General features: G+C 36.5%; 2 protein-coding genes across 3 annotated transcripts in view; one reads left to right on the forward strand and one right to left on the reverse strand.

The window, feature by feature from the left end:
- The window catches only part of UNC13C (unc-13 homolog C), a 586,631-nt gene that overhangs the window by 124,559 nt on the left and 434,770 nt on the right, over positions 1–27,302 (reverse strand). The window lies entirely within an intron of this gene.
- Positions 12,997–16,216, forward strand: LOC116749825 (protein phosphatase 1 regulatory subunit 14B-like). The gene is given in 3 exon segments (XM_032624589.1): positions 12,997–13,024; positions 15,710–16,086; positions 16,088–16,216. Coding segments are annotated over 3 exon segments (534 nt in total).

The raw sequence follows: 27,302 nt of genomic DNA on the forward strand, positions 1-27,302 counted from the left end.
CCAAATTATTTTGCTTTCTAATTTCCTGTTTCACACACACACAAACACACACATACATATGTAGTCAGGCTGTCCCCTTGCTTTATGGAACTGTATCAATGTAAGAACCTTTAGCAGACCCCACTGTGAATTGATCCACCATCATGTAGGAAATCAGTGAATCAGACTTCTTAAGAAGTTTCATGTTAAGAAAATAGTATATAGGCTCTGAGAGAGGAATTATCATAGAATTATCATAGAAGGAATACATTTTCCAGGTAGACTAATATTACAGTTAACCTTCCTGTCAGCCTCATTTCATACTTGTAGTCTCTTAGCTATATTCTGAGTAGTTATCACCACTTGGATGATTTTATATAAAGTGAGCTGTTATGTTCCAAAATCTATATGCCTGATTTCCTCATGTCTTCCTCCCATAATGTGTAATGATATGTTTTAAGGAGATATTTCAAATAAACTACAATTATATCTTAACCACCACATACCAAATATTGATTTAAGATATTATAATATCAAATTCAAAGATATACTTCAAATTATCTTTAATTCTCACGAAGTGTCTTCTGCTTAGTTGTAGACCAGTCACAAAACTGCATTTATCTCATATGATGTGAACAACAAAATTTATTTAGCCATCAGTTCTCCTACATTTTAAATTTTGGCAACAAATATTTAACTTGCTCATTACATTTACAAGATAAAACATTTAATTAATTTTCTGAACTCAGTATAGTAATTTTCTACAAAATTTAATATTTGATGAAAGAAAACCCTCAGAATGGGAGAAAATATTTGCAAATGAATCCTGACAAAGGATTAATTTCTAAAATATACAAGCACCTCATGCAGCTCAATCTTCAAAAAAACAAACAACCCAATCAAAAATGGGCAGAAGACCTAAATAGACATTCCTCCAAAGAAGATACACAGATGGCCAACAAACACATGAAAGGATGCTCAACATCACTAAACATTAGAGAAATGCAAATCAATTCTACAATGAGGTATCACCTCACACCAGTCAGAAGTGCCATCATCAAAAAATCTACAAAAAATAAATGTTGGAGAGGGTGTGGAGAAAAGGGAACCCTCTTGCACTGTTGGTGGGAATGTAAATTGATACAGCCACTATGGAGGTTCCTTAAAAAATGAAAAATAGAATTTCCATATGACCCAGCAATCCCACTACTGGGCATATATCCTTAGAAAACCATAATTCAAAAAGAGTCGTGCACCACAATGTTCACTGCAGCACTATTTACAATAGCCAGGACATGGAAGCAACCTAAATGTCCATCAACAGATGAATGGAGGGCTTCCCTGGTGGCGCAGTGGTTGAGAGTCTGCCTGCCGATGCAGGGGACGCGGGTTCGTGCCCCGGTCCGGGAGGATCCCACATGCCGCGGAGCGGCTGCGCCCGTGAGCCATGGCCGCTGAGCCTGCGCGTCCGGAGCCTGTGCTCGGCAACGGGAGAGGCCACAACAGTGAGAGGCCCGCGTACCGCAAAAAAAAAAAAAAAAAAAACAGATGAATGGATAAAGAAGATGTGGCACATATATACAATGGAATATTACTCAGCCATAAAAAGGAACAAAACTGAGTTATTTGTAATGAGATGAATGGACCTAGAGACTGTAATACAGAGTGAAGTAAATGAGAAAGAGAAAAACAAATACCGTATGCGAATGCGAATCTAAAAAAAACGGTAATGATGAACCTAGCGGTAGGGCAGGAATAAAGATGCAGACATAGGGAACAAACTTGAGGACACGGGTTGAAGGGGAAGCTGGAACGAAGTGATAGAGTATCATTGACATATATACACTACCAAATGTAAAACAGATGGCTAGTGGGAAGCTGCCGCATAGCATAGGGAGATCAGCTCAATGCTTTGTGATGACCTAGAGGGGTGGGATAGGGAGTGTAGGAGGGAGGCTCAAGAGGGAGGGGATATGGGGATATATGTATACATATAGCTGATTCACTTTGTTGTACAGCAGAAACTAATGCAACATTGTAAAGCAATTATACTCCAATAAAAATATAAAAAAATTAAGCTTTGAATTTCAATGAGAAGAATATTTTACTACCAGAATAAAAATGCTTCATTAAAATAGTACAAGGAAAAACTTGGCAACTTAGAAGACTATTCCTATTTGCCTTTAGATGGTGTTTACCAGCATTTACTTTAAAATAATATATCTTCTTCTGAAAGTTATTGTAGGCATGGGATTTTATCGACAATTATGTAACAATTTACAGGATAGGGGTGACATACACTCAATCCATTCTCATGCCAAAAGCAAATTTGCTGCCATCAATCGTCACAGTGTCATTTTCCAGTTCTTAATCTGTGACATCATTTTATTGCATAAACACTCTGCGTTGTCCTAGAGTTGGTAGTTCAATTCTGTAGGGCTCTCTTAAACATCCCTCTAACTGTTTGACAGGCTGCTCTATCTCTAAGAGGTGATGATATGGAAGGTTTGGAAAGAATACCAAATAAAGAGTCGGCATTAGGGGGTCAATGCACATGATGGTTTGTAAGATACTATGTGCTCACAAACCCCAAACCCTATCACTCAGAAATTTTGACTGTAAAAATAAGTATGTATAAGACTTTTACAGATAATACATACATATAAACATCTATCAAAGGTAAGCATAAATGTATATTAACAATAGACAGATGGAGATCATGGGCTCTTTTTCATACACTGAGAATGCTAATCCATGTAACTGGAAGCATAAAGAGAAAGGCGAGGGCGGGGAGGGGAGAAGAGAGAGAGAGGGAGAGAGAGAAAATAAGAATTACAATTTTCCATTTTAGAGCAGCTCTATAAAGGTTTTGTAATATCAGCACATCTTTGGAAGTGAGATATCATGTAAAGTTCTGGCTGCCAAAGTAAGGTATTGTACTTACAAGGTAATAAAGCTTGGAGTAATAAAATAAAAATGAAGAAATAAAGGACTATACATAATAATATGTTAGCAAAAAGTAATTTGGACCAATGTGAATCTTCCAGAGAAGGAAATCAGCAAACAAGAGAAAAGATTAGCCATAATAATCAATTATTGTAGTCAACTTTCTTAAGAATCAATGACAATGAAGGAAAAAATATCATTAATTTTTGTAGGGTAAGAAAGAAGATATGGAAGTTTCTTTCATGAAACATTTCTGGTAACTAAGCCTTAGCAAAACACTAGGAAAAAAAAGCCAAGCAAAATTAGGAAAATACTGCCTTACTCCATGACCAATGAAACTGATGCTAGAAGCAGCATTATACTTGTAGCTGGCAGTCCAACTCAAAATTAAAACTAGTATCTCAGCAGAATCCCAGAATGAAACAAGGCTCCCTGGTAAATTAAACCAGAAGTGATGTGAGGTCAGACATACTTCACAGCCATACACTCTGATATAACTGCTTAGAATTCTGGTGTAGATCTACAACCCACAAATCTAGACTGGTGGGTTTCGAATAAGACTGGCTACTTCCAGTAGAACCAAAAACTCTTGAACCCCTTTCAGCATCATCTAAAACGTAAACTTCCTGTTTCTGGATAAGAAACCTGTTCAAAAATGAGCTGTGCAATTCAATCACCCTTTTTTTTTTTTTTTTTTTTTTTTTTTCTTTACGCGGGCCTCTCACTGTTGTGGCCTCTCCCGTTGCAGAGCACAGGCTCTGGACGCGCAGGCTCAGCGGCCATGGCTCACGGGCCCAGCCGCTCCGCGGCACGTGGGATCTTCCCGGACCGGGGAACGAACCCGTGTCCCCTGCATCGGCAGGCGGACTCTCAACCACTGCGCCACCAGGGAAGCCCTCAATCACCCTTTTGACATCAAATGTTTCTTTGCCAAAATTAAACAGTACAACAGCAACATTTCCTCTATAATCTTCATCTACGACACAGACTCCTATATCTGTGAAATGTTTTACAGGCAAGCCAGAGTGTGAAACTGCTCTTCCATAATACTCAGAAGGAAGGGCATACCATTTTATAATAGACTTGGAAGAATTCTGCATGATTTGTCTGAGACATAGACCTTGAAAATTCAGGAAGCGGTATGAAGTCAGGACCACATAATCTGGTGCTAGGAAACTACAGATGGATAGTTATAAGGAAAAAAAATGGGATGAGACAGACTTCAGACTATACTGCAAAGCTAGAGTAATCAAGAGAGTATGGTACTGGCACAAAAACAGAAATAGAGATCAATGGAACAGGATAGATAGCCCAGAGATAAAGGTGACATATGGTCACCTTATTTTTGATAAAGGAGGCAAGAATATACAATGGAGAAAAGACAGCCTCTTCAATAAGTGGTGCTGGGAAAACTGGACAGCTACATGTAAAAGAATGAAATTAGAACACTCCCTAACACCATACACAAAAATAAACTCAAAATGGATTAAAGACCTAAATGTAAGGCCAGACACTATCAAACTCTTAGAGGAAAATATAGGCAGAACACTCTATGACATAAATCACATCAAGATTTTTTTTGATCCACCTCCTAGAGAAATGGAAATAAAAACAAAAATAAACAAATGGGACCTAATGAAACTTAAAAGCTTTTGCATAGCAAAGGAAACCATAAACAAGACCAAAAGACAACCCTCAGAATGGGAGAAAATATTTGCAAATGAAGCAACTGACAAAGGATTAATTTCCAAAATTTACAAGCAGCTCATGCAGCTCAATGTCAAAAAAACAAACAACCCAATCCAAAAATGGGCAGAAGACCTAAATAGACATTTCTCCAAAAAAGATATACAGACTGCCAACAAACACATGAAAGAAGGCTCAACATCATTAATCATTAGAGAAATGCAAATCAAAACTACAATGAGATATCATGTCACATGAGTCAGAATGGCCACCATCAAAAAATCTAGAAACAATTAATGCTGGAGAGGGTGTGGAGAAAAGGGAACTCTCTTGTACTGCTGGTGGGAATGTGAATTGGTTCATCCACTATGGAGAACAGTATGGAGGTTCCTTAAAAAACTACAAATAGAACTACCATATGACCCAGCAATCCCACTACTGGCCATATACCCTGAGAAAACCAAAATTCAAAAAGAGTCATGTACCAAAATGTTCATTGCAGCTCTATTTACAATAGCCCGGAGATGGAAACAACCTAAGTGCCCATCATCGGATGAATGGATACAGAAGATGTGGCACATATATACAATGGAATATTACTCAATCATAGAAAGAAACGAAATTGAGCTATTTGTAATGAGATGGATAGACCTAGAGTCTGTCATACAGAGTGAAGTAAGTCAGAAAGAGAAAGACAAATATCGTATGCTAACACATATATATGGCATTTAAGAAAAAAAATGTCATGAAGAACCTTGGGGTAAGACAGGAATAAAGACACAGACCTACTGGAGAACAGACTTGAGAATATGGTGAGGGGGAAGGGTGAGCTGTGACTGGGTGAGAGAGAGGCATGGACATATATACACTAACTAACTAACGTAAGGTAGATAGCTAGTGGGAAGCAGCCGCATGGCACAGGGATATCGGCTCGGTGCTTTGTGACCACCTGGAGGGGTGGGAGGGAGGGAGACGCAAGAGGGAAGAGATATGGGAACATATGTATATGTATAACTGATTCACTTTGTTATAAAGCAGAAACTAACACACCATTGTAAAGCAGTTATACTCCAATAAAGATGTTAAAAAAAAAAAAATATGGGCACCCAAAGAAGCTACTGGCATTAATTGACAAGCCATGGAGCAAGGGTATAAAAAATAAACAAAAACAAGCTTCATTTACATTGTACTTTTATCCATAGGCCTAGCAGTCCTAGCAATAGAGGTAGTACAGAGTATTTCCATGAAAGTTAGTACTTAGGACCAAAATGTGGATTTCATTCACTTGTGCAATATATCTACTGATTATCTACTGTGAGCCAGGTACTATGCTGCATACTGAAAGTACAGCAAAGAAGAAAACAGAGCATTCCTGGGATTTTGGAATTTATAATATAGTGAGGAGAGGCAGACAATAAAAACCCCTCAATATAATGCGAAGTAGTGTAAGTGTTCTGGAAAAATAAAATGCAGGGTAAGGGAGCAGATGAGCTGAGCGTACATTTTCTTTGATAGGGCGCTAAGGGAAGATCTCTAATGAGGCGACATGAAAGCAGAACTGAATGAAGTCAGAGAGCAAACCATGCAGCCATCTTCTGGAAGAGCATTTCAGGTAGAAAACATAGCAAGTGAAGTAGCCCTCAAGCCAAAGAGTGTCCTTGACAAGTTCAAGGAGATGCAAGGAAGCCAGTGTGGCTGAAGCAGAGTGAGTGATTGAGAGGTGAGAGCTGATTTCAGAGAGAAGCTAGGGTCAGGTCACATAGGATCTTGAATTCTTTGATAAGGACCTCTCTGCCTAAGAGTTATGGAATAACGTTGGAGGTTTTTGGTCTCATTTTACATTGGTAAAACATCACTTTGGTTGCTGTCTGGAGAACAGATTACAGGGACCTAAAAGTGGAAGCAGCAGTGTATAGAGGAGCCACTGCAGTAGAATGAACAATGGACAGACTTGGCTGTTTGGACTTGGGTGGTAACAGTGATGACTGTGGTAGATGTGGTGCAGCATAAAGTCTAATCCTGGTTCTGTGTCTTTCCATCATATAACCTTGCCTCTTACCTCTTCTCTGCCTAGATAAGCTTTCTAAGAACAGATAACACAACAGATAAGATAAATGTTTGATTCCTCACACCACCTTGTCTGCTCAGACAAGGGTAAGATAAATGGATAGATGGATGGATAAAAGAATGTAAAGGTTGTATCCAGTTCTTTTGCCATCTCTATTCCTTCATTTTCTCCTCAGTTTTGCTGAGAATAGACCAGGTCATCAATCAAACTGATAGAGGACATGTTTAACATTGGACATGGTCTAAAAGTTTGCTGGTGTACAGCTTCCCATGGGGAAAAGCCACTGCTGTGTCTTAAAAGACCTAATTTTCTGCCCTAAAATAAAAAGCCCTGTGTATATCAATAAACTTTTTATTAACAATTATCAATAAAATATAAACAATTTTATTCCATATACATAGCTCATAAAAAACTCATAAATAATCAGTTTCATGTATTTCTCAGGTTATAACATATATTGCAAAATCATTGCTTGTAGCTTTTTCTTAAAAGACTTAAATCTTTATGGCTTTCATTTCTTTTAGTTTCCTGTACATTTTCTCATTACTTATTTAAATGTAACCTGTAGTTGAGATTCTGTTTTAGGATAAAATTGATTTCTATCAATTATTTACAACTTATAAAGAAATAGGGATTTATCTTTTTGGTATATTTCAACTAAGTCATTTTCTCTTTGCTTTCTGAGTTGCAATCATCTGTTTATTACTTATAAAGGAAATGGAACTAATAGATAAGTCATGAACAGTTAAAAAATGCTTCACTTAATTTATATTTTAGCCACAAGTGATTAAAATATCCTAAATACTTGATTACTTTTAATTTTATTATTGGTGGTAATGGTTATTTTTTAAACTTTATTGATAATTTCCTTGGGAATTCTCACTTTAAAAAAAGACAATGGGGCTTCCCTGGTGGCGCAGTGGTTGAGAGTCCGCCTGCCGATGCAGGGGACACGGGTTCGTGCCCCGGTGCAGGAAGATCCCACATGCCGCGGAGCGGCTGGGCCCGTGAGCCATGGCCGCTGAGCCTGCGCGTCCGGAGCCTGTGCTTCACAACGGGAGAGGCCACAGCAGTGAGAGGCCCGCGTACCGCAAAAAAAAAAAAAAAAAAAAAAAAAAAAAAAAAAAAAAAAAAAAAGACAATGGCCTTAAACATGTGAAAAATGCATAACTTCATTAATACTTAAAGAAATGAAAATTTAATGAGATGGTAGTTATCTATCAAATTGCTAAAGTAGAAAATACAGTGTTCTGCTTCTTAGGGAAAAGTTAGCAATATATTTCAAAATTTTAAATGTGCATATCTTTTGGCAATTCCACTTCTAAAATTTCCTGTCTAAATATACTTGCACATGTAAACAAAAAATATATGTACAGAGTTATTTATATTAGCAAAGTATTAAAAATAGTCTAAATATTTATTGATATAAGAAGAATTAAGTATGTTTTATACAACCATTCTATTGAAAACAATATAATTGTAATAGAGAATGAGGTAGATCTTAATGTATTTACATAGTACAAACTTCAAGTTATATTGTTAAGTAAAATAGCAAGGTGAAGAAGAGTATGATAATATATTACCACTTATGTAGAAAAGAAAAAAGATACGTGCATACATACGTGTGTATGCTTAGAATATTTCTGGAAATACACAAGAAACTGGAAACAGTGGTTAACTTGTCAGGTAACAAAAAGAAACTTTTCACAGAATATTTTTTGTACTGTTTTAACCATGTACCTGTATTTTCAAAAACTAGTAACTTATTTAAAAAATACAACTAGAAAAAGGAAAGAGCAAAATAGACAATTTAGGAAAATAAATCAGTACTTGAAGCCTAGCTTAATAAAATCCTCTAGGATGCAGGGATAATTCTTAGAGAAGAAAATTAGAGAATAAATGATTGATACAGTAGTCAGAGAGACTTCTATAACTAGAGAGGAGAGATCCAACATAAGGAGAAAAAAAAAAAAGCTAAACAAATGGAACAGAATCAATAACAAGATGCATAATTAGGGTTTCCCTGGTGGCGCAGTGGTTGGGAGTCCGCCTGCCGATGCAGGGGACACGGGTTCGTGCCCCGGTCCGGGAGGATCCCACGTGCCGCGGAGCGGCTGGGCCCGTGAGCCATGGCTGCTGAGCCTGCACGTCCAGAGCCTGTGCTCTGTAACGGGAGAGGCCACAGCAGTGAGAGGCCCGCGTACAACAACAACAACAACAAAAAAAAAAAAAAAAAAAAAAAAAGATGCATAATTAAAGAGAACAATCTTTTAGTGGGAGAGAGGAAAGCAAGTATGAAGTTAAGAAATTCTCTACTAGTGAAGAGATACTCACTTCTAGGTACTAATGAATAATAAATAAAAATAAATAATAAAACATCTGCCAAAATGTTTTAAAGACAAAGGAAAAAAATCTTTTAGGCTTATAAACAGAAAAGTACATAAAATTATTTAAAGCAGGCTGACCTGGGATCCTTCCATTCCCTAGAGGTTATGGGATAACAAAACAACATCTACAGAGTCGTGAGAGGAAAATTTGCAGTGGACCGAAGAATTTTATATACTGATTTGTTTTTGGCATGAAGGCAAAGTACATACAGCTGAACTGGCTCTACCAATCAACATGCAAAGATATGGAGGGATTGGTTCCTTCTTTCATGAAGCATGTAGATAAACCATAAAAGTGATACATCTTATCATGAATCATTTTTCGTTACAGAAATAAATCTATTTACTGGACACAAGGATTTCTTTTGTTCTAGCCTCTCTCCCCCTCAGGCCAGACTTGTACCAGATTCAGAAGTCTAATTAAATAGGAATTACAATTTTTATTAAAGGATAAAACAGCCACCATCTATGCCAAGAAAAATGACTGAATGAAAAGATCCAAAAGGTTATTATGGGTACATCTGGATAACTCTTCTCCCCTATGTACTTGTATTTAAATAAGAATGATTTTTCATGTTTATTCTGGAAATGAAGATACATATTCACTGAAAAATATTCAAACAATACAGAAAAGTTCGAAGAAAAATATCAATTACCATAAATCCCATGATTCACAGATATGTTGTTAAACTATGCCCGATTACCCTTCAGAATAACACTGTATGAATTTATGTATCTAAAATATATGTGTGCATACAATTTGTATAAATGCTTTATGTTCTATAACCCACTCCTTTCACTCAACAGTCTTCCATGCCAATAAAATTAATGTCATCATTTAATATGGTTTTTAAAAACTATGCTTTGTGTATTCTTGGGCATACACTTCTACATATTTCTGTTATATTCTCCAGATCGGTCTGAGCTTAGAGAATAAAAGATCTTTCTATTACATCATATGACTTCATCAAGGGGGTTGACACACAAAAAGTGAGTTTCAGATGGATTGTAGATCTAAAATAGAAAGGTAAACAATAAAGCTTTTAGAAGAAAATGTAAGAGATTATTTTCATAATCTTGGGTAGGCAAAGATTAAAGAGGACAAAAACAGTACTACTAATAAAGGAGGTTATTGATAAATTGCACTGTTTAAACTTAGAACCTTTATTTTTCAAAAGAAATCATTAAATGACATGTTAAAAAGGCCATACTACCCAAAGCAATCTACAGGTTTAATACAATCCCTATCAAAATACCATGACATTTTTCACAGAACTAGAACAAATAATCCTAAATTCATATGAAACCACAAAAGACTCAGAATAGCCAAAGCAATCTTGAGAAAAAAAGAACAAAGCTGGAGGCATCACACTTTCAGACTTCAGAAGATACCACAAAACTACAGTAATCTAAACAGCCTGGTACTGGCACAAAAACAAATACACAGATCAGTGGAACAGGATACAAAGCCCAGAAATAAGCCCACACACCTATGGTCAATTAATCTACAACAAAGGAGGCAAGAATATATTATGGAGAAAGGACAGTCTCTTTAACAAGTGGTTCTGGGAAAACTGGACAACTACATGTAAAACAGTGAGATTAGAACATTTCCTCACACCATAGAGAAAAATAAACTCAAAATGCATTTAAAAATTAAAAAATAGAAACAAGCAAAAGGCAAACAAACAAAAATAAAGAAAATAAGTAGAATATTTCTATAAAATGAGGACGAGAAACTATAAAGCTCCTAGAAGAGAACATAGGCAGAACACACTTTGACATAAATCGTAGCAATATTTTATTGGCTCTGTCTTCTAAGGCAAAAGATAAAAGCAAAGATACATAAATGGAACCTAAGTAAACTTAAAGCTTTTGCACAGCAAGAGGAACCACTGACAAAAGTGAAAAAAATCTACTGAATGGGAGAAAATATTTGCTAATGATATGACTAACAAGGGGTTGATATACAAAACATATAAAAAGCTCATACAACTCAACATCAAAACAAAACAACAAAAAACACCAAACAACACAATCAAAAAATGGGTAGAAGACCTGAATAGACATTTTTCAAAGGAGACATACAGATAGCCAACAGGCACATGAAAAGCTGCTCAACTATGCTAATTATTATAGAAATGCAAATAAAAACAAGGTACCACGTCTCATCTGTCAGAATGGCTATCATCAAAAAGTCTACAGGGCTTCACTGGTGGCACAGTGGTTGAGAGTCTGCCTGCTGATGCAGGGGACATGGGTTCGTGCCCTGGTCCGGGAAGATCCCACATGCCACGGATTGGCTAGGTCTGTGAGCCATGGCCGCTGAGCCTGCGCGTCCGGAGCCTGTGCTCCACAATGGGAGAGGCCACAACAGTGAGAGGCCCACGTACCGCAAAAAAAAAAAAAAGTCTACAAATAAAAAATGTCAGTGAGGATGTTGAGAAAAGGGAACCCTTGTACATTGTTGGTGGGAATGTAAATTAGTGCAGCCACTATGGAAAATAGTATGAAGCTTCCTCAAAAAACTAAAACTAGAACTACCATATGATCCAGCAATCCCACTCCTGGGCATATATTCAGAGAAGATGAAAACTCTAATTCAGAAAGATACATGCACCCCATGTTCTTAGCAGCATTTTTACAATAGCCAAGACATAGAAGCAACCCAGGTGCCCATCAACAGACAAACAGATAAAGAAGATGTGGTATATATATACAATATAATATTTCTCAGCTATAAAAAGAATGGAATTCTGCTATTTGCAGCAACATAGATGAACCTATAAAATACTATGCTTAGTATAATAAGTCACATACACGTGGAATCTAAAAAAATAATACAAGTGAATGTATATGCAAAACAGAAAGACTCACAAATTTAGAAAACAAACTAGTGGTTACCCAAAGGAAGTGGGAAGAGGGGAGAGGCATATTAGAGGTATGCGATTAAGAGATACAAACTACTATAAAATAGATAAGCAACAAGGATATATTGTATAGCACAGGGAATTATAGCCATTATCTTGTAATAACTTTTAATGAAGTATAATCTGTGAAAATACTGAATCACTAAGCTGTATACCTGAAACTAATATAATATTGTAAATCAACTATACATCAATAAAGACATTATTAAGAGAGTAAAAAAGCAAGTCATAGACTGAGAAAATATTTGCAATACAAATATCCAACAAAAGGCTAATATCTACAATATATAAAGAACTTAAAAATTTTAAGAAAATGTCAGAGAGCTCAATTAAAAAAATGGACAAAAGATTGAAAAGGTAGCTCACAAAAGAAATAGTCAAATGGCCAAAAACCTTATGAAGAAGTATTTCACTTTCTTAGTCAGCGGGAAAGCAGAAATTAAACTACAATTTTAATTATCATTACATGTCTATCAAAATGGCTAGAATGAAAAAGACAGGCAATAGCAAGTTGGTGGAGATGTGGAGCAACTGGAATTTGTATACACTGTTGATGGGTCAGGTAACTGGTATAATCACTTTGGAAAACTAGTTTGTAATATCTACTAAACTGAACAGGATACAGTTCACTCCTTGGGTATATCCATGACAGATATGTGTACATATATATCCGCTGAAATGTGAATAAGAACATTCATAGCACCACTTTAATAGTCTAAAATTGGAAACTACCCAAATATACCTCAATAGTAAAATGAATAAATAAATAGTGGCATATTTGTACACTGGAACATAATACTGTAATGAGAATGAACAGACTATGTGGGTAATATCTCAAAAAAATAATGTTCAATGAAAGAACCCCAGCACAAAATAGAATGTATTCTATGGTTTGATGTAAATGAAGCTCCACAACAGGCAAAAGTATTATATCATGTTAGAAGTCAAAATAGTGAGTAATTTTATCAGAGGCATTAGGTAGTGACTGGAAAGGAACATGATGGGGACTTCTGAGGTTCTGTTAACAGGTAAGTGCACTGTGTATAAATCTATCCAGCTGGACACCTATTATTTGCACAATTTCTCTATGCATGTTATAGTTCAATAAAATGTGTACTCAGTAAAAATATACCTCATCCTTTAGACAATGGTCATTGATTAAAGGTACTTCATGTACTGGAGGATTTATGAACATATAAATTACATGATGTCAACTGCACTATATCTAGGCCAAAACTTTTCAGAATAGACAGAGTATGAAAAACACAGCATCTTGGTATTTTTCCCCTTCTTTATTGAACTTACCATCAATAAAATTCCCACCTGAAAGTTAAAAATACTAGTCAAATATTTTGTTTACATTTGCAATACTACTTTTATATAACCAATCGCTCATATTCATTTACCTAAATTTTTCATTGTGTCAGCTAATAAATTTTACTCTTTATGTGAAAATTAAGACAAAGAGAATCAATATATGTAGGGAACTATTTAAGCACAGACTTATTCTTTTCTCTTTCCCTTTTTATTTATTCTTACTACATTGTAATTTAACTTAATTCAACAAGTATTATTGATTGTGCAAGCCACATATTGTGCTATGGAAATACAAAAGAAGCCTAGGATATAATCCCCGCATTTAAGAAAAAGTATAGAAAAACTCGTGTCTTTGGGGTTAGATGGATGCACTGAAGGAAAGATTTGAGACAGCAAGGGAGACAGAGACATGAATTGTGTCTTGAATCCATCACTTACTGCCCTGTCAACTTGGGCAAACCATTTTACTCCTAGAAGGCTCAGTTTCCTCTTGTGTAAAATGGGACTGTAACTCTATCCCCCTTCAGGATATTTAGTGAAAGTTCAGTGAGATAACACTGTATAAATGTGCCATCACTGAAATATACTTTATAAATGGCAGTAATTGTTACAATTAATTGTAGCTGTAACAAGAACTACCATATTAAAAGACTATTACAGTAACTTGGTTAAAAAGGATTAGACACAGAAAATGACATTGTTTAGCCAATTTTTCATCTCTATTATTCAGAAATAGTGAATTGTACAATATTTTATTTTGATATAATGTAAAAATTACAGAAAGGTTGCAAGACTAGTACAATGAACTCCCATATATTCTTTACTCAGACTCAACAATGGTCAATATTTTGCCAAATTTGCATTATGTCTCTATTTCATATATATTTAATATATATACACATACATATCTAGATGTATAAAAATATATAATTATTTTTATGAAATATGGTAAGGGAAATATCCATTGATTTCTATGTTCTTGAATGTTTATATGTATTGAATTTTGTCAAATACTTTTTCAACATCCATGAAGACTATCATCTGCTTTTTCTTCTTATGCCTATTAATATGTTATATGATATTAGTGGATTTCCCAATAATAAACTAGCCTTTTGTCTTAGTCTGTTTGGGCTGCTATAACCAAATGCCATAGACTAGGTGGCTTATAAGCAACAAACATTTATTTCTCACAGTTCTAGATATAGGAAGTCCAAGGTCAAGCCTCCAGCATGGTCATGTTCTGGTGGAGGCCCTTTCGGTCTTGCAGAATGTGACTTCTTTTATCTTCACAGTGTGGAAGGGGCTTGGGAGTTTTCTGGGGCTTTTTAAAAAAAGATCCTAATCACTTTATGACTAGAGACCCTGAAGATATCTCCGTTATCTTTAAGATCCAATAAGTTTACCAGGATCTGTTTCAAAGTTGACAATTTCAAGTTGATTTTCTAGTATTAAATCAGCCTTGTCAATTTGTACCTGGAAGTCTTTTGTTTCTACAAAATTTTCTTTTATTACAGTTTTAAACATAAATTCTATTGCTTTCTTTTGTTTTTCCTTCTCCAGGGACTCTATTTCCACATATTAGATTTTCTTTACCTATCTTCCATTTCAACAACTGTCTCTGACTCTCTTTACTTCTTTGGAAACTCCAATTACACATATAAGAAGTTATCACTTGCTAGTATTAGTCCATGCTGACCTCTCACTCAGCTCAGGAGTCATACTAATGATTCCTTGTATTTTCTTATTAACTCTTACTCTAATCAAGCTATAATGTGGAGACTCCCCCCCCCTTTTTTTTATCATGTTAACCCTAGTGTTTACATCAGTGTTTGCAAAAAGTAGGAGCTCAAAAAACTTTGAATAAATGAATTGGAATTAATCATTCAAGGGCTAAAAGGATTGGCTAAATAACTATGGAGACCACTACATATAAATAATTATCTTATGATGTATTCTTGGTGACTGAATATATATATATATATATATATATATATATATATATAGGATAATCTGAGGATGAGTGGAGTCACAAAATAGTACAGTTCATTTGAAATCTGGGAATTTACCCTGTTCTCTTCACTGTCTCATTAGTTATCATTTATTTTTTGGTTCATTTATTGCTTCTTTCAAGCTGAAGTACCTCACAGACTTATTCCAAAAGCAGATAACAATAGCATCAATACATATTGCATGACACTGAATGCTACTACCAGATAAGTATTATCAATTTAATATACAGAAAAATTCTAAGGATTGGTGAGGAGGGGGCAGGGTGTGGCCAGGCCAGCTCTGGGGACGCCACATGCTGCATCTGCCCCCAGGCACGCCCACCGTCGCTGCCCTTGCTGTGGAGCCATGAGGAGCCCTGTGGAGCTGAGCTCACGAGCTAACCCTAGCCAGGGGCCTGGAGCCAGCCAGCAGGCATCCTGGAGGCGGCAGCACAAGGAGGAGCCTGACGCACATACTTGGCCCTGTGGGGGGTGCGGCGTTGGTGGCTCCGGCCCCTGGACCAGGGAGTGGTGGCCCAGGACCCCGCATCTACTTTCAGAGCCGCCCTGGGGCTGCAGGCAAGGGCCCAGGTGGCGCAGACGATGAGGGACCAGTGAGGCGCCAAGGGAAGGTCACAGTCAAGTACAACCGCAAGGAGCTACGGAAGCGCCTCAACCTGGGGGAGTGGATCCTGGAGCAGATCACTCACCTCTACAACTGCCAGGAAGAGGAGATCCTGGAGCTGGAAATTGATGTGGATGAACTCCTGGACATGGAGAGTGATGAATGACACCTGAGCTGCCAGGGTCAAGGAGCTGCTGGTTGACTGTTACAAACCCACTGAGGCCTTCAGCTCTGGCCAGCTGAGCAAGATCTGGGGCATGCAGAAGCTGAGCACACCCCAGAAGAAGTAAGGGTCCTCTACCCAGGTGAACGATGGCTCCCACAGGACAATTGCTGACCCCCAACCTCGTAGCAACAGTAATACCAGGGGAGCCCTGTGGCCAGGCCTGGTGCCATGAGCAGGGCTCCCCATGCCCCTGGCCCAGGGGCCTCTTCCCTGCACCCTCAGTTTTCCATTTTGGGGGTTTTATTATTATTAAACTGATGGGACTTTTTGTGCTTTTATATTGACTGTGGTGCAGGCCCTTTAGCAGAGCTAGGATATGCCTTTGATGCAGTTAAAAAAAAATTCTACTGTATATATAGCAAATCAGCTTCCATTATCCTTGGAGCTAGACAATAAATGAAAATTTGAGTGAAGCATGTTATTACAGAAGTTTTAAGATATAGAGAAAATCAATGTGTGAAGACCTCTGAAATTGTTTACCCTTTAAAAGCACTGCATTTGTGAGTTCTTAATAACTTTTCATCAGTCAGGAAAATAGTGAATAAAGTTGCATTTCTGTTAGTGTTACATTAATTTAACTCTCATTTTCTACCAAAAAATCCAACAAATTTATCTGAAGCAGTACTGCCTATATATGTGTGGGGTTGCTGTTGAGAAACTAAGCTGTTCAAATGAAGTCAAGTGAAAGGCTTTTAAACGTAAGACCTGTCTTTTTCCTTGTACTAACTACAGCCACTATAAAGTTTAAAAAATATTTAACTCATATACATTTTGGTCCTTTAGAAGAATCAATTAAATCCAAATAAAAAATATATCAATCTGACGCTTTATCTACACAGTTAATTGATTACTAAATATATACTAATTGTAATGCTTATTTTTAAGAATGGGAAGATTTATTAATATTTTACTAAAATATCAATATAAAATAATTGGACCTGCCTCTGCAGCAGACACTCCAACACTAACACAGAATAGGCTTTTGTTTCCCCTGGCTGCTTTCACTAAGGCATGACCCACAGGAGTCCGCTCTCAATGTCCAGAGATAGCCTCATCCACCAGAGGGCAGACAGCAGAAGCAAACAGAACTACAATCCTGCAGCCTGTGGAAAGAAAACCACATTCACAAAAAGAAAGACAAAATGAAAGGCAGAGGACTATGTACCAGATGAAGGGACAATATAAAACACCAGAAAAACAACTAAATGAAGTGGACATAGGCAACCTTCCAGAGAAAGAATTCAAAATAATGATAGTGAAGATGATTCAGGACCTTGGGAAAAAAAATGGAGGCAAAGATCAAGAAGATGCAAGAAATGTTTAACAAAGACCTAGAAGAATTAAACAACAAACAAACAGAGATGAATGATAGAAAAACTGAAATGGAAAATACACTAGAAGGAATCAATAGCAGAATAACTGAGGCAGAAGAACAGATAAGTGACCTGGAAGACAGAATGGTGGAAATCACTAGCACAGAACAGAATAAAGAAAAAAGAATGAAAAGAAATGAAGACACCCTAAGAGACCTCTGGGACAACATAAAACAAACCAACATTTGCATCATAGGGGTCCCAGAAGGAGAAGAGAGAAAGGACCTGATAAAATATTTGAAGAGATTATACTCAAAAACTTCCCTAACATGGGAAAGTAAATAGCCAGCCAAGTCAAGGAAGGGCAGAGTCCCAGCCACAATAAGCCCAAGGAGAAACATGCCGAGACACACAGTAATCAAACTGACAAGAATTAAAGACAAAGTAAAATTATTAAAAGCCAAAAGGGAACAACAACAAACAACATACAAGGGAACTCCCATAAGTTAACAGCTGATTTCTCAGCAAAAACTCTACAAGCCAGAAGGAGGCTGCATGATATACTTAAAGTGATGAAAGGGAAGAATCTACAACCAAGATTACTCTACCCAGCATGGATCTCATTCAGATTCAATGGAGAAGTCAAAAGCTTTACAGACAAGCAAAACTAAGAGATTTCAGCACCACCAAACCAGCTCTACAACAAATGCTAAAGGAACTTCTCTAAAATGGGAAACACAAGAGAACAAAAGGACCTACAAAAACAAACCCCAAACAATTAAGAAAATGGCAATAGGAACATACATAACGATAATTACTTAAATGTGAATGGACTAAATGCTCCAAACAGAAGACACAGGCTCACTGAATGGATACAAAAATAAGACCCATACATACGCTGTCTACAAGAGATCCACTTCAGACCTATGGACACATACAGACTGAAAGTGAGGGGGTGGAAAAAGATATTCCATGCAAAAGGAAAGCAAAAGTAAGCTGGAGTAGCAATACTCATTATCAGATAAAATAGACCTTAAAATAAAGAACGTTACAAGAGACAAGGAAGAACATTACATAATGATCAAGGGATTAATCCATAAAGAAGATACAATAATTATAAATATACATGCACCAACATAGGAGCAGCTCAATACATAAGGCAACTGCTAACAGCTATAAAAGAGGAAATTGACAGTAACACAATAATAGTGGGGGACTTTAACACCTCACTTACACCAATGGACAGATCATCCACACAGAAAATTAAGGAAACACAAGCTTTAAATGACACAATAGACCAGATAGATTTAATTGATATTTACAGGACATTCCATCCCAAAACAGCAGATTAACTTTCCTCTCAAGTGCACACAGAACAGTCTCCACGACAGATCACATCTTGGGTCACGAATCAAGCCTCGGTAAATTTAAGAAAATTGAAATCATATCAAGCATCTTTTCTGACCACAACGCTATGAGATCAGAATTACAGGGCAAAGAAAACGTGAAAAACATAAACACTTACAGGCTAAACAATATGTTACTAACTAACTAAGAGATCACTGAAGAAATCAAAGAGGAAATCAAAAAATACCTAGAAACAAATGACAATGAAAACATGATGATCCAAAACCTATGGGATGCAGCAAAAGCAGTTCTAAGAGGGAAGTTTATAGCAATACAATCCTACCACAAGAAACAAGAAAAATCTCAAATAAGCAATCTAACCTTACACCTAAAGGAGCTAGATAAAGAAGAACAAATAAAATGCAAAGTTAGTAGAAGAAAAGAAATAATAAATATCAGAGCAGAAATAAATGAAATAGAAACAAAGAAAACAATAGCAAAGATCAATAAAATTAAAGGCTGCTTTTTTGGGAAGATAAACAAAATTGATAAACCTTTAGCCAGACTCATCAAGAAAAAGAGGCAGAGGACTCAAAGCAATAAAATTAGGAATGAAAAAGGAGAAGCTGCAATGGACACTGCAGAAAAAAGCATCATAAGAGGCTATTACAAGCAACTCTATGCCAATGAAATGGACAACCTGCAAGAAATGGAGGAATTCTTAAAAAGGTATAACCTTCCAAGACTGAACCAGGAAGAAATAGAAAATATGAACAGATCAATCACAAGTAATGAAATTGAAACTGTGATTAAAAATCTTCCAAAAAACCAAAGTCCAGGACCAGATGGATTCACAGGTGAATTCTATCACACATCTAGAGAAGAGCTAACACCCATCCTTCTCAAATTTTTCCAAAAAATTGCAGAGGAAGGAACACTCCCAAACTCATTCTATGAGGCCACCAGACACCAAAACCAGACAAAGATACTACAAAAAAGGAAAATCACAGACCACTATCACTGGTAAATATAGATGCAAAAATCCTCAACAAAATACTAGCAAACAGAATCTAACAAACATTAAAAGGATCATACACCACGATCAAGTGGGATTTATCCAAGGGATGCAAGGATTTTTCAGTATACGCAAATCAACTCATGTGATAAACCATATTAACAAACTGAAGAATAAATCCATATGATCATCTCAATAGATGCAGAAAAGACTTTTGACAAAATTCAACACCATTTATGATGAAAACTCTCCAGAAAGTGGGCATAGAGGGAACCTATGTAAAATAATAAAGTCCATATACCACAAACCCACAGCAAACATTATTCTCAATGGTGAAAAACTGAAAGCATTCCTCTAAGATCAGGAACAAGACAAGGATGTCCACTCTCCACTATTATTCAACATAGTTTTGGAAGTCCTAGCCACAGCAATCAGAGAAGAAAAAGAAATAAAAGGAATACAAATTGGAAAAGAAGAGGTAAAACTATCACTGTTTGCAGATGACATGACAGTATACATAGAGAATCTTAAAAATGCTAACAGAAAACTACTAGAGCTAATCAATGAATTTGGTAAAGTAGCAGGATACAAAATTAATGCACAGAATTCTCCTGTATTCCTATACACTAATGATAAAAAATCTGAAAGAGAAGTTAAGGAAACACTCCCATTTACCATTGCAACAAAAAGAATAAAATACCTAGGAATAAACCTACCTAAGGAGACAAAAGATCTGTATGCAGAAAACTATAAGACATTGATGAAAGAAATTAAAGATGATACAAACAGATGGAGAAATATACCGTGTTCTTCGATTGGAAGAATCAACATTGTGAAAATGACTCTACTACCCAAAGCAATCTACAGATTCAATGCAATCCCTATCAAACTACCACTGGCATTTTTCACAGAACTAGAACAAAATATTTCACAATTTGTATGGAAACACAAAAGAGCCCAAATAGCAAAAGCAATCTTGTGAAAGAAAAACAGAGCTGGAGGAATCAGGCTCCCTCGGATTCCAGACTATACTACAAAGCTACAGTAATGAAGACAGTATGGTACTGGCACAAAAACAGAAAGATAGATCAACGGAACAGGATAGAAAGCCCAGAGATAAACCCACACACATATGGTCACCTTATCTTTGAGAAAGGAGGCAAGAATATACAATAGAGAAAAGACAGCCTCTTCAATATGTGGTGCTGCGAAAACTGGACATCTACATGTAAAAGAGTGAAATTAGAAGACTCCCTAATACCATACACAAAAATAAACTCAAAGTTGATTAAACACCTAAGTGTAAGGCCAGACACTATAAAACTCTTAGAGAAAAACATAGGAAGAAAACTCTTTGACATAAATCACAGCAAGATCTTTTTTGACCCACCTGCTAGAGAAATGGAAATAAAAACAAAAATAAACAAATGGGACCTAATGAAACTTAAAAGCTTTTGTACAGCGAAGGAAACTATAAACAAGACGAAAAGACAACCTTCAGAATGGGAGAAAATATTTGCAAACTAATCAACGGACAAAGGATTAATCTCGAAAATATATAAACAGCTCATGTAGCTTAATATTAAAAAAACAAACAACCCAATCAAAAAATGGGCAAAAGACCTAAATGGACATTTCTCCAACGAAGACATACAAATGGCCAAGAGGCACATTAAATACAAGTCAAAACTACAATGAGGTATCACCTCACATCAGTTAGAATTTGCGTGATTAGAAAATCTACAACAACAAATGCTGGAGAGGGCATGGAGAAAAGAGAACCCTCTTGCACTGTTGGTGGGAATGTAAACTGATACAGCCACTATGGAGAACAGTATTGAGGTTCCTTAAAAAACTAAAAATAGAACTACCATATGACCCAGCAATCCCACTGATGGGCATATACCCAGAGAAAACCACAATTCAAAAAGACACATTCACCCCAATGTTCATTCCAGCACTATTTACAATAGTCAGGTCATGGAAGCTACCTAAATGCTTATCGACAGATGAATGGATAAAGATGTAGTACACATATACAATGGAATATTACTTAGCCATAAAAAGGAATGAAATTGGGTCATTTGTAGAGATGTGGATAGACCTAGAGAATGTCATACAAAGAAGTCAGAGAGAGAAAAACACATTTCCGAATATCGTATATTAACGCATACATGTGGAATCTAGAAAAATGGTACAGATGAAGCAGTTTGCAAGGCAGAAATAGAGACACAGATGCAGAGAATAAACGTATGGACAGCAAGGGGGGAAAGCCAGGGTCGGGGGGTTGCAGTGGGATGAATTGGGAGATTGGGATTGACATATACACTAATATGTATAAAATAGATAACTAATAAAAAAAATTTGGAAAGCACTTGCAAGGCAGTTTATATCTCAGAGGGAATTTCTCTATTCCAGGAAGATTTCTTTCAAGTAGCTAATAAAAGGTGAACACATCAGCAGAAAAATGGTCAAACTCATGAATGGAAAAGGAAATACAAATGACTAGACAGGAAAAGATGATCAACTGTACTTGTTGTTAGAAAAGGAAAATCCAATCCCAAGATAATTTCACCTAGGAGATTGATAACAATTAAGCATATTGATAATACCTGGTATTGGCAAGATATGGAGAAGCAGACACTTTCAAAACCATTAACAGAAATCTTTAATGATACAACTTTACTGGAAATTACTATCAATACTGGATTTACATTTCTTAGCCCACTGCTTTTTTCTCTTCGCAATCACTACTGTCTTCATTTTTTGTGACCTTGATAACTATGGAGATGACCTAGTTAGTGTCTTGGTTCTCAGCTCTGAGCTCCACTCTCCCTTGGGTTTGTCCTCCCTCCCACAACAGCCATCCCTTTCTATGGTCTGACCTTAGATCATGTCGGTACCAACAAGCGCACTCACTCTAAATCTCAATTTTTAGCATTCTGCTCTTTGAAAGGCATTGTGCTCTTTGACTACTACTTTACCTCGCTCCCTCTTATATCCACTGAGACCCACATTTTCTCTCTAAATGACCTCATTCATAACTTTACTTTCTCTTTAACTACCTGAGAGTCTACGGTCCATGACTGTAATCTCTTTTTTTATATATACCCTCAAATACTTGGCGTCTCCCTTTGTCATACTCTCCTGGCCAAGGACAAACCTGTGTAAAACCAATTCCTTATCTCTTCTGTGCCTGTATCCTAGTGTCTCAACAGGACTGGAAAAAACATCACCATGCTGGCTGTTGTTATCTAAAATAATGGCCACAAATGTCAAAAGGGCCCTCCATATGGACAGCCGTCTCCACAGTTCACTAAGCACTTGGTCCCTATGCTCTGAGAGTATTATTTTATATTCCTGTTCTCCTCTCTCCACAAACATACAAGAACCCTTGTCCTCTCTTCACTCTTAGCAGATCACTGATATTCCACTACCACATTTACCATTTTGCCTCCTAAAGCCATGTACTTTTCCTCTCCTCTTGCTACTATGACTGAACTACCTCTACTACTACCTAAAGCTAAGCAGTCCACTTGTGTACTGAATAATAGCCAACTTCTCCCACTCAAAGACTTGGCTGTTGCAATCATGTACTATCTCTTCTGCATCATAAATTTCTCCTCTGTGCAACTGAATTATTCCCATAACCACAAAAACATATGACGTATTTCTATGATAAAATGGATTTTTAACACTAAATGAAGACCAAAGGGATCAAAGAATTAACATACATACAGAAATAACATTAGAAACTAACAATATATTTTGCTGGATAACACTGAAACTAAAAGAAACCATAAAGACAGATCATATAATATAAAAAAAACCTTATAACAAAAATAATGCAATTTAAATGGAATCCATCCTGAAAAAAATATATGCAGCAGTAGTTTTAAAAATTAAAAGCTATATTGTATAAAGAAGCCATACAGATTAAAAATTAAAATAGTATTCATTGAATTAAAGACCAATATTTCAAGGGCAGGGACATGAATAAAAAAAAAAAAACTAGTAAAATTAGTCAACAAACATACAAAAAAATGTTCAATTCCTTAGTTATGAAAGAAATTCAAAGTATAAACACATAACGATGTACCACTTTATTAAAACAGCAAACTTAAAGTTTTTCCAATATTCTATTCTGTTGAAGGTGGGCTGAAACAAGCATAGCCATCCCCTGGTGACAGTGCACACTGGTGAAAACTTCAGTACATGATTTGGTAACACATTTCAAGAAATATACACAGTATTAATCATACTGTTGATATTCAATGATTCTACTGGGAATTTGCCCCAAGTATGTAAACAAAATGAGGAAAAATCATAATACAAGAACATTTTCATTGTAGCATTATTCATTATAATTTAAAGAATGCTATTAACCTGATTATCCAAAAATAGAGAGTTGGTTAAAAAGCTGAGGTTTACGGATGTGGTGAAATATTATGTAACTACTGAAAAGATTCTGAAACTCTATCAATATGCCAAAATTCATAAAACATGAAAAAATACAGAAGTGCATTTATGCTATTATTACAGTTATACAAAATTCTGTGTGCATATGTAGCAGTAGAAAATGGAGAAGAGGGATCACGGCTAACTTAAAAATCTATTTCTGTTATGATTATTGAACAGTAAAACATAAGTTGAATAAATTCAAAATTATCAACAAAGGAAACATTTTTCTTGCATCGTGAAGCAGAGAATTATTGTTTCTATTTTATATTTTAATTCAAGCTTTAGATCACCGAGTCTAATGAAAACTGGCAAAGGCACTCAATTCTGATTTCTCCTTTTGGAACAGTAATATACCTACACGTAAATGGCATTCATGAAGAATTAAGTAGCTATTCAATGCAAAGACGTTGGACATAATATTGTTATTAATGGAATCTTACCAACATGTTTTATATTTAGAACAATTCCATGTAGAAGAGAGGGAGAGGGAGAGAGGGAGGATGAGAGAGGGAGAGAGGGAGGGAAGAAGAGACAGAGGGGGAGAGGGAGAGAGAGAGAATTTTAGACACACCTTTTGCAGCAGGAGAGAGGCAATGTGAGAAGCTTGGCATCTAAGGAAGGAATCCATAGGGAAAATGATCTCGTCTTGTACTAGTGAAGTTGTGAGTGGGTTTGAGAAGAAGGGAGAAGAGAGGAGGACACTTAAAAGTAGACTGTTGGAGCTTTGACCCTGCAGAAGAGGAGTAAGGAAGAGTGGAGCACTTAGTCTGATCTGAGGATGTGGGGTTCCTGGGCTCAGAGTGAGGCTGTCAAGTACAGCAGAGGAACAGCTTTGGAAAAAGGATGAATTATTGATTTCACTTTGGGATTCTAGAGATACTTCTTCACCACCAACCCTCTAGAGAGGCTAATTGTAAGTCACAGATACATAGATCAAAGCAGTTCAAAAGGCAGAGAAATTGTACCTAAATACAAATATGAATCGTGGATTCACGTGGATCATGTGCCTTTAAGGCAAGGGTATATGCATTAAGATATATTCTACTTAGCATTTTAGAACTGAGGAGATTCTGAGTATATGAATCCAGGAATTCGCTCAGAAAGAGGATGCCTCATGTTGACTAGCCTAGAGGGGTGAGCCATACTTAAATCTACATTTTAAAAATGTGCATGCTTATAATCGGTGAGCACAAAGCCTTGGAAAAAAGGGAACTGAAGGTTTAAAATACAACTCTTTTGTAGACACAGCACTTTCTACTCGAAGAAAACCCAGCAGATGGGCATCTTTATATTGTGATCCCCTTTCCATCCATATTTTAGTAGAAGAATCAGAGCCATTAGGAGACACTCATAGGAAAATCAATTGAATTTGTAAGGATTTAATCACAAACTTTATGAGGCTTAGAATTTACTGTAGGATCATAGCTGCTGGTTCAGTAATTTCACCTGAAAATCTCACTTGGTCTGGGCCAAAAATGTGGCCCTTTTTCTTCTTTATACTGAAAAAGTCTATAGGCTTTCCTTACATGTAAACCCCATCATATACTTTGCTAAGCTGATGATTGCCTGGGATCTATTTACCTTATTTCTACTTATAAACACACTCATCCCTGCTAACTAGACAAAGTTCTGAGTTTTAGATAGTCAAAGAACATAAGACAAAAGACGTAAGGACATAGGAGTAATTACTTTCATTGTATACCCAAATTGTAGCAATACTTAAACATAGTCAAAAACCATTTTTAATTTCATGGGTTTCAAGTGATGATTTTAATCATTATCCTATAAATGTATAATACAAACTATACTGGACAGATTCCGGAGAAGGTGGTTTACGCACCTCAGCTGTGTCCTAACCACCTGTGTGACCTTGAGCAATCATTTGATGTTCCTTGTTACCAGTGTTCTTGTTTACAACTGGACAGAGTTGGACTAACTGACCTCCCTCTGGTAGGTCTTAAATTCCAACTCGCCTGATTCTCCTCATAAAAGATTCCCTATCACTCAACTTCCTCCATGGCCCGACTTTTGGGAAAATGGCCCAACTCTGAAGATGTAACATATGGGAGCCTGGAAAATAAACAAACTATATGGATCTGGGGAAGGGAAGGGCTGTAATGTGAACAATCAAATCAATCATAAATGAGACTCAGATTTTTATGATAAAAATACCAAATGTTTGAGTATTAAAACTTTTATAAATTTTGGAGCATCTCTTGACTGAGTTTCTTTGCAGCTTATGTAATAGATGCAGCAACAATATTTAGCAGCTGTTGAATATGTATGTCAAGCTTGCCAGCTGGAAATTATTTCGTGACTAAAATATCACACACAGAATCAAAGAGCTAAAGATGGACGTGCATTTCCTCTTTTGGAACCTTCTGGGGACTTGCCAACGTAGAAAATAGTTGAGGCTCAGTGGTAACTACTGAGAGCAATTATCCAAAAAGAAACTCATTTTACCATGGGGAAGAAGCATGTTTGTTACCATACACACCCAGCTGGTGAACACATCCACACATAAGCCAAATACTCTCACTGCAGGCAGCCAACAGAGAAATGTAAATTCGAAATTTCACAAGCTATGGACTTATAGGGTTAGTAATGATATTTAAAATCAGTAGTTGAAAAGATTTTGCAATACATTTACTGGTTTAAAAATTTTTCATTATAACAGGTCTTTCCATCCCTTTTCAACTGGTTAACTGCTGCCTGTTCTTGAGATGGCAGCTGTAAAATAACTTCCTTACGGAATAGTTTTCTGAATTGCCTGACAAAATAAAATGTCCCTCTCAGCTGTTCTAACAGCACAATATACTTATCTTTTATAGCAGATATCACAGTTACTTTTACCTAAATAAGCATGAATATTTGATCAATACCTGTCTTCTTGACAAGACTCACGCTCCGTAAGGGCAGAGATTCTCTTTTTGGTCCCAAGTACCTACCAGAGTGCCTGACACAGAATAGACATTTCAATATTAGCTCACTAACAAGGATGTATTGTACAACAC

The sequence above is a fragment of the Phocoena sinus genome, chromosome 2, assembly GCF_008692025.1.
Source record: "Phocoena sinus isolate mPhoSin1 chromosome 2, mPhoSin1.pri, whole genome shotgun sequence".
Classification (NCBI taxonomy): domain Eukaryota; kingdom Metazoa; phylum Chordata; class Mammalia; order Artiodactyla; family Phocoenidae; genus Phocoena; species Phocoena sinus.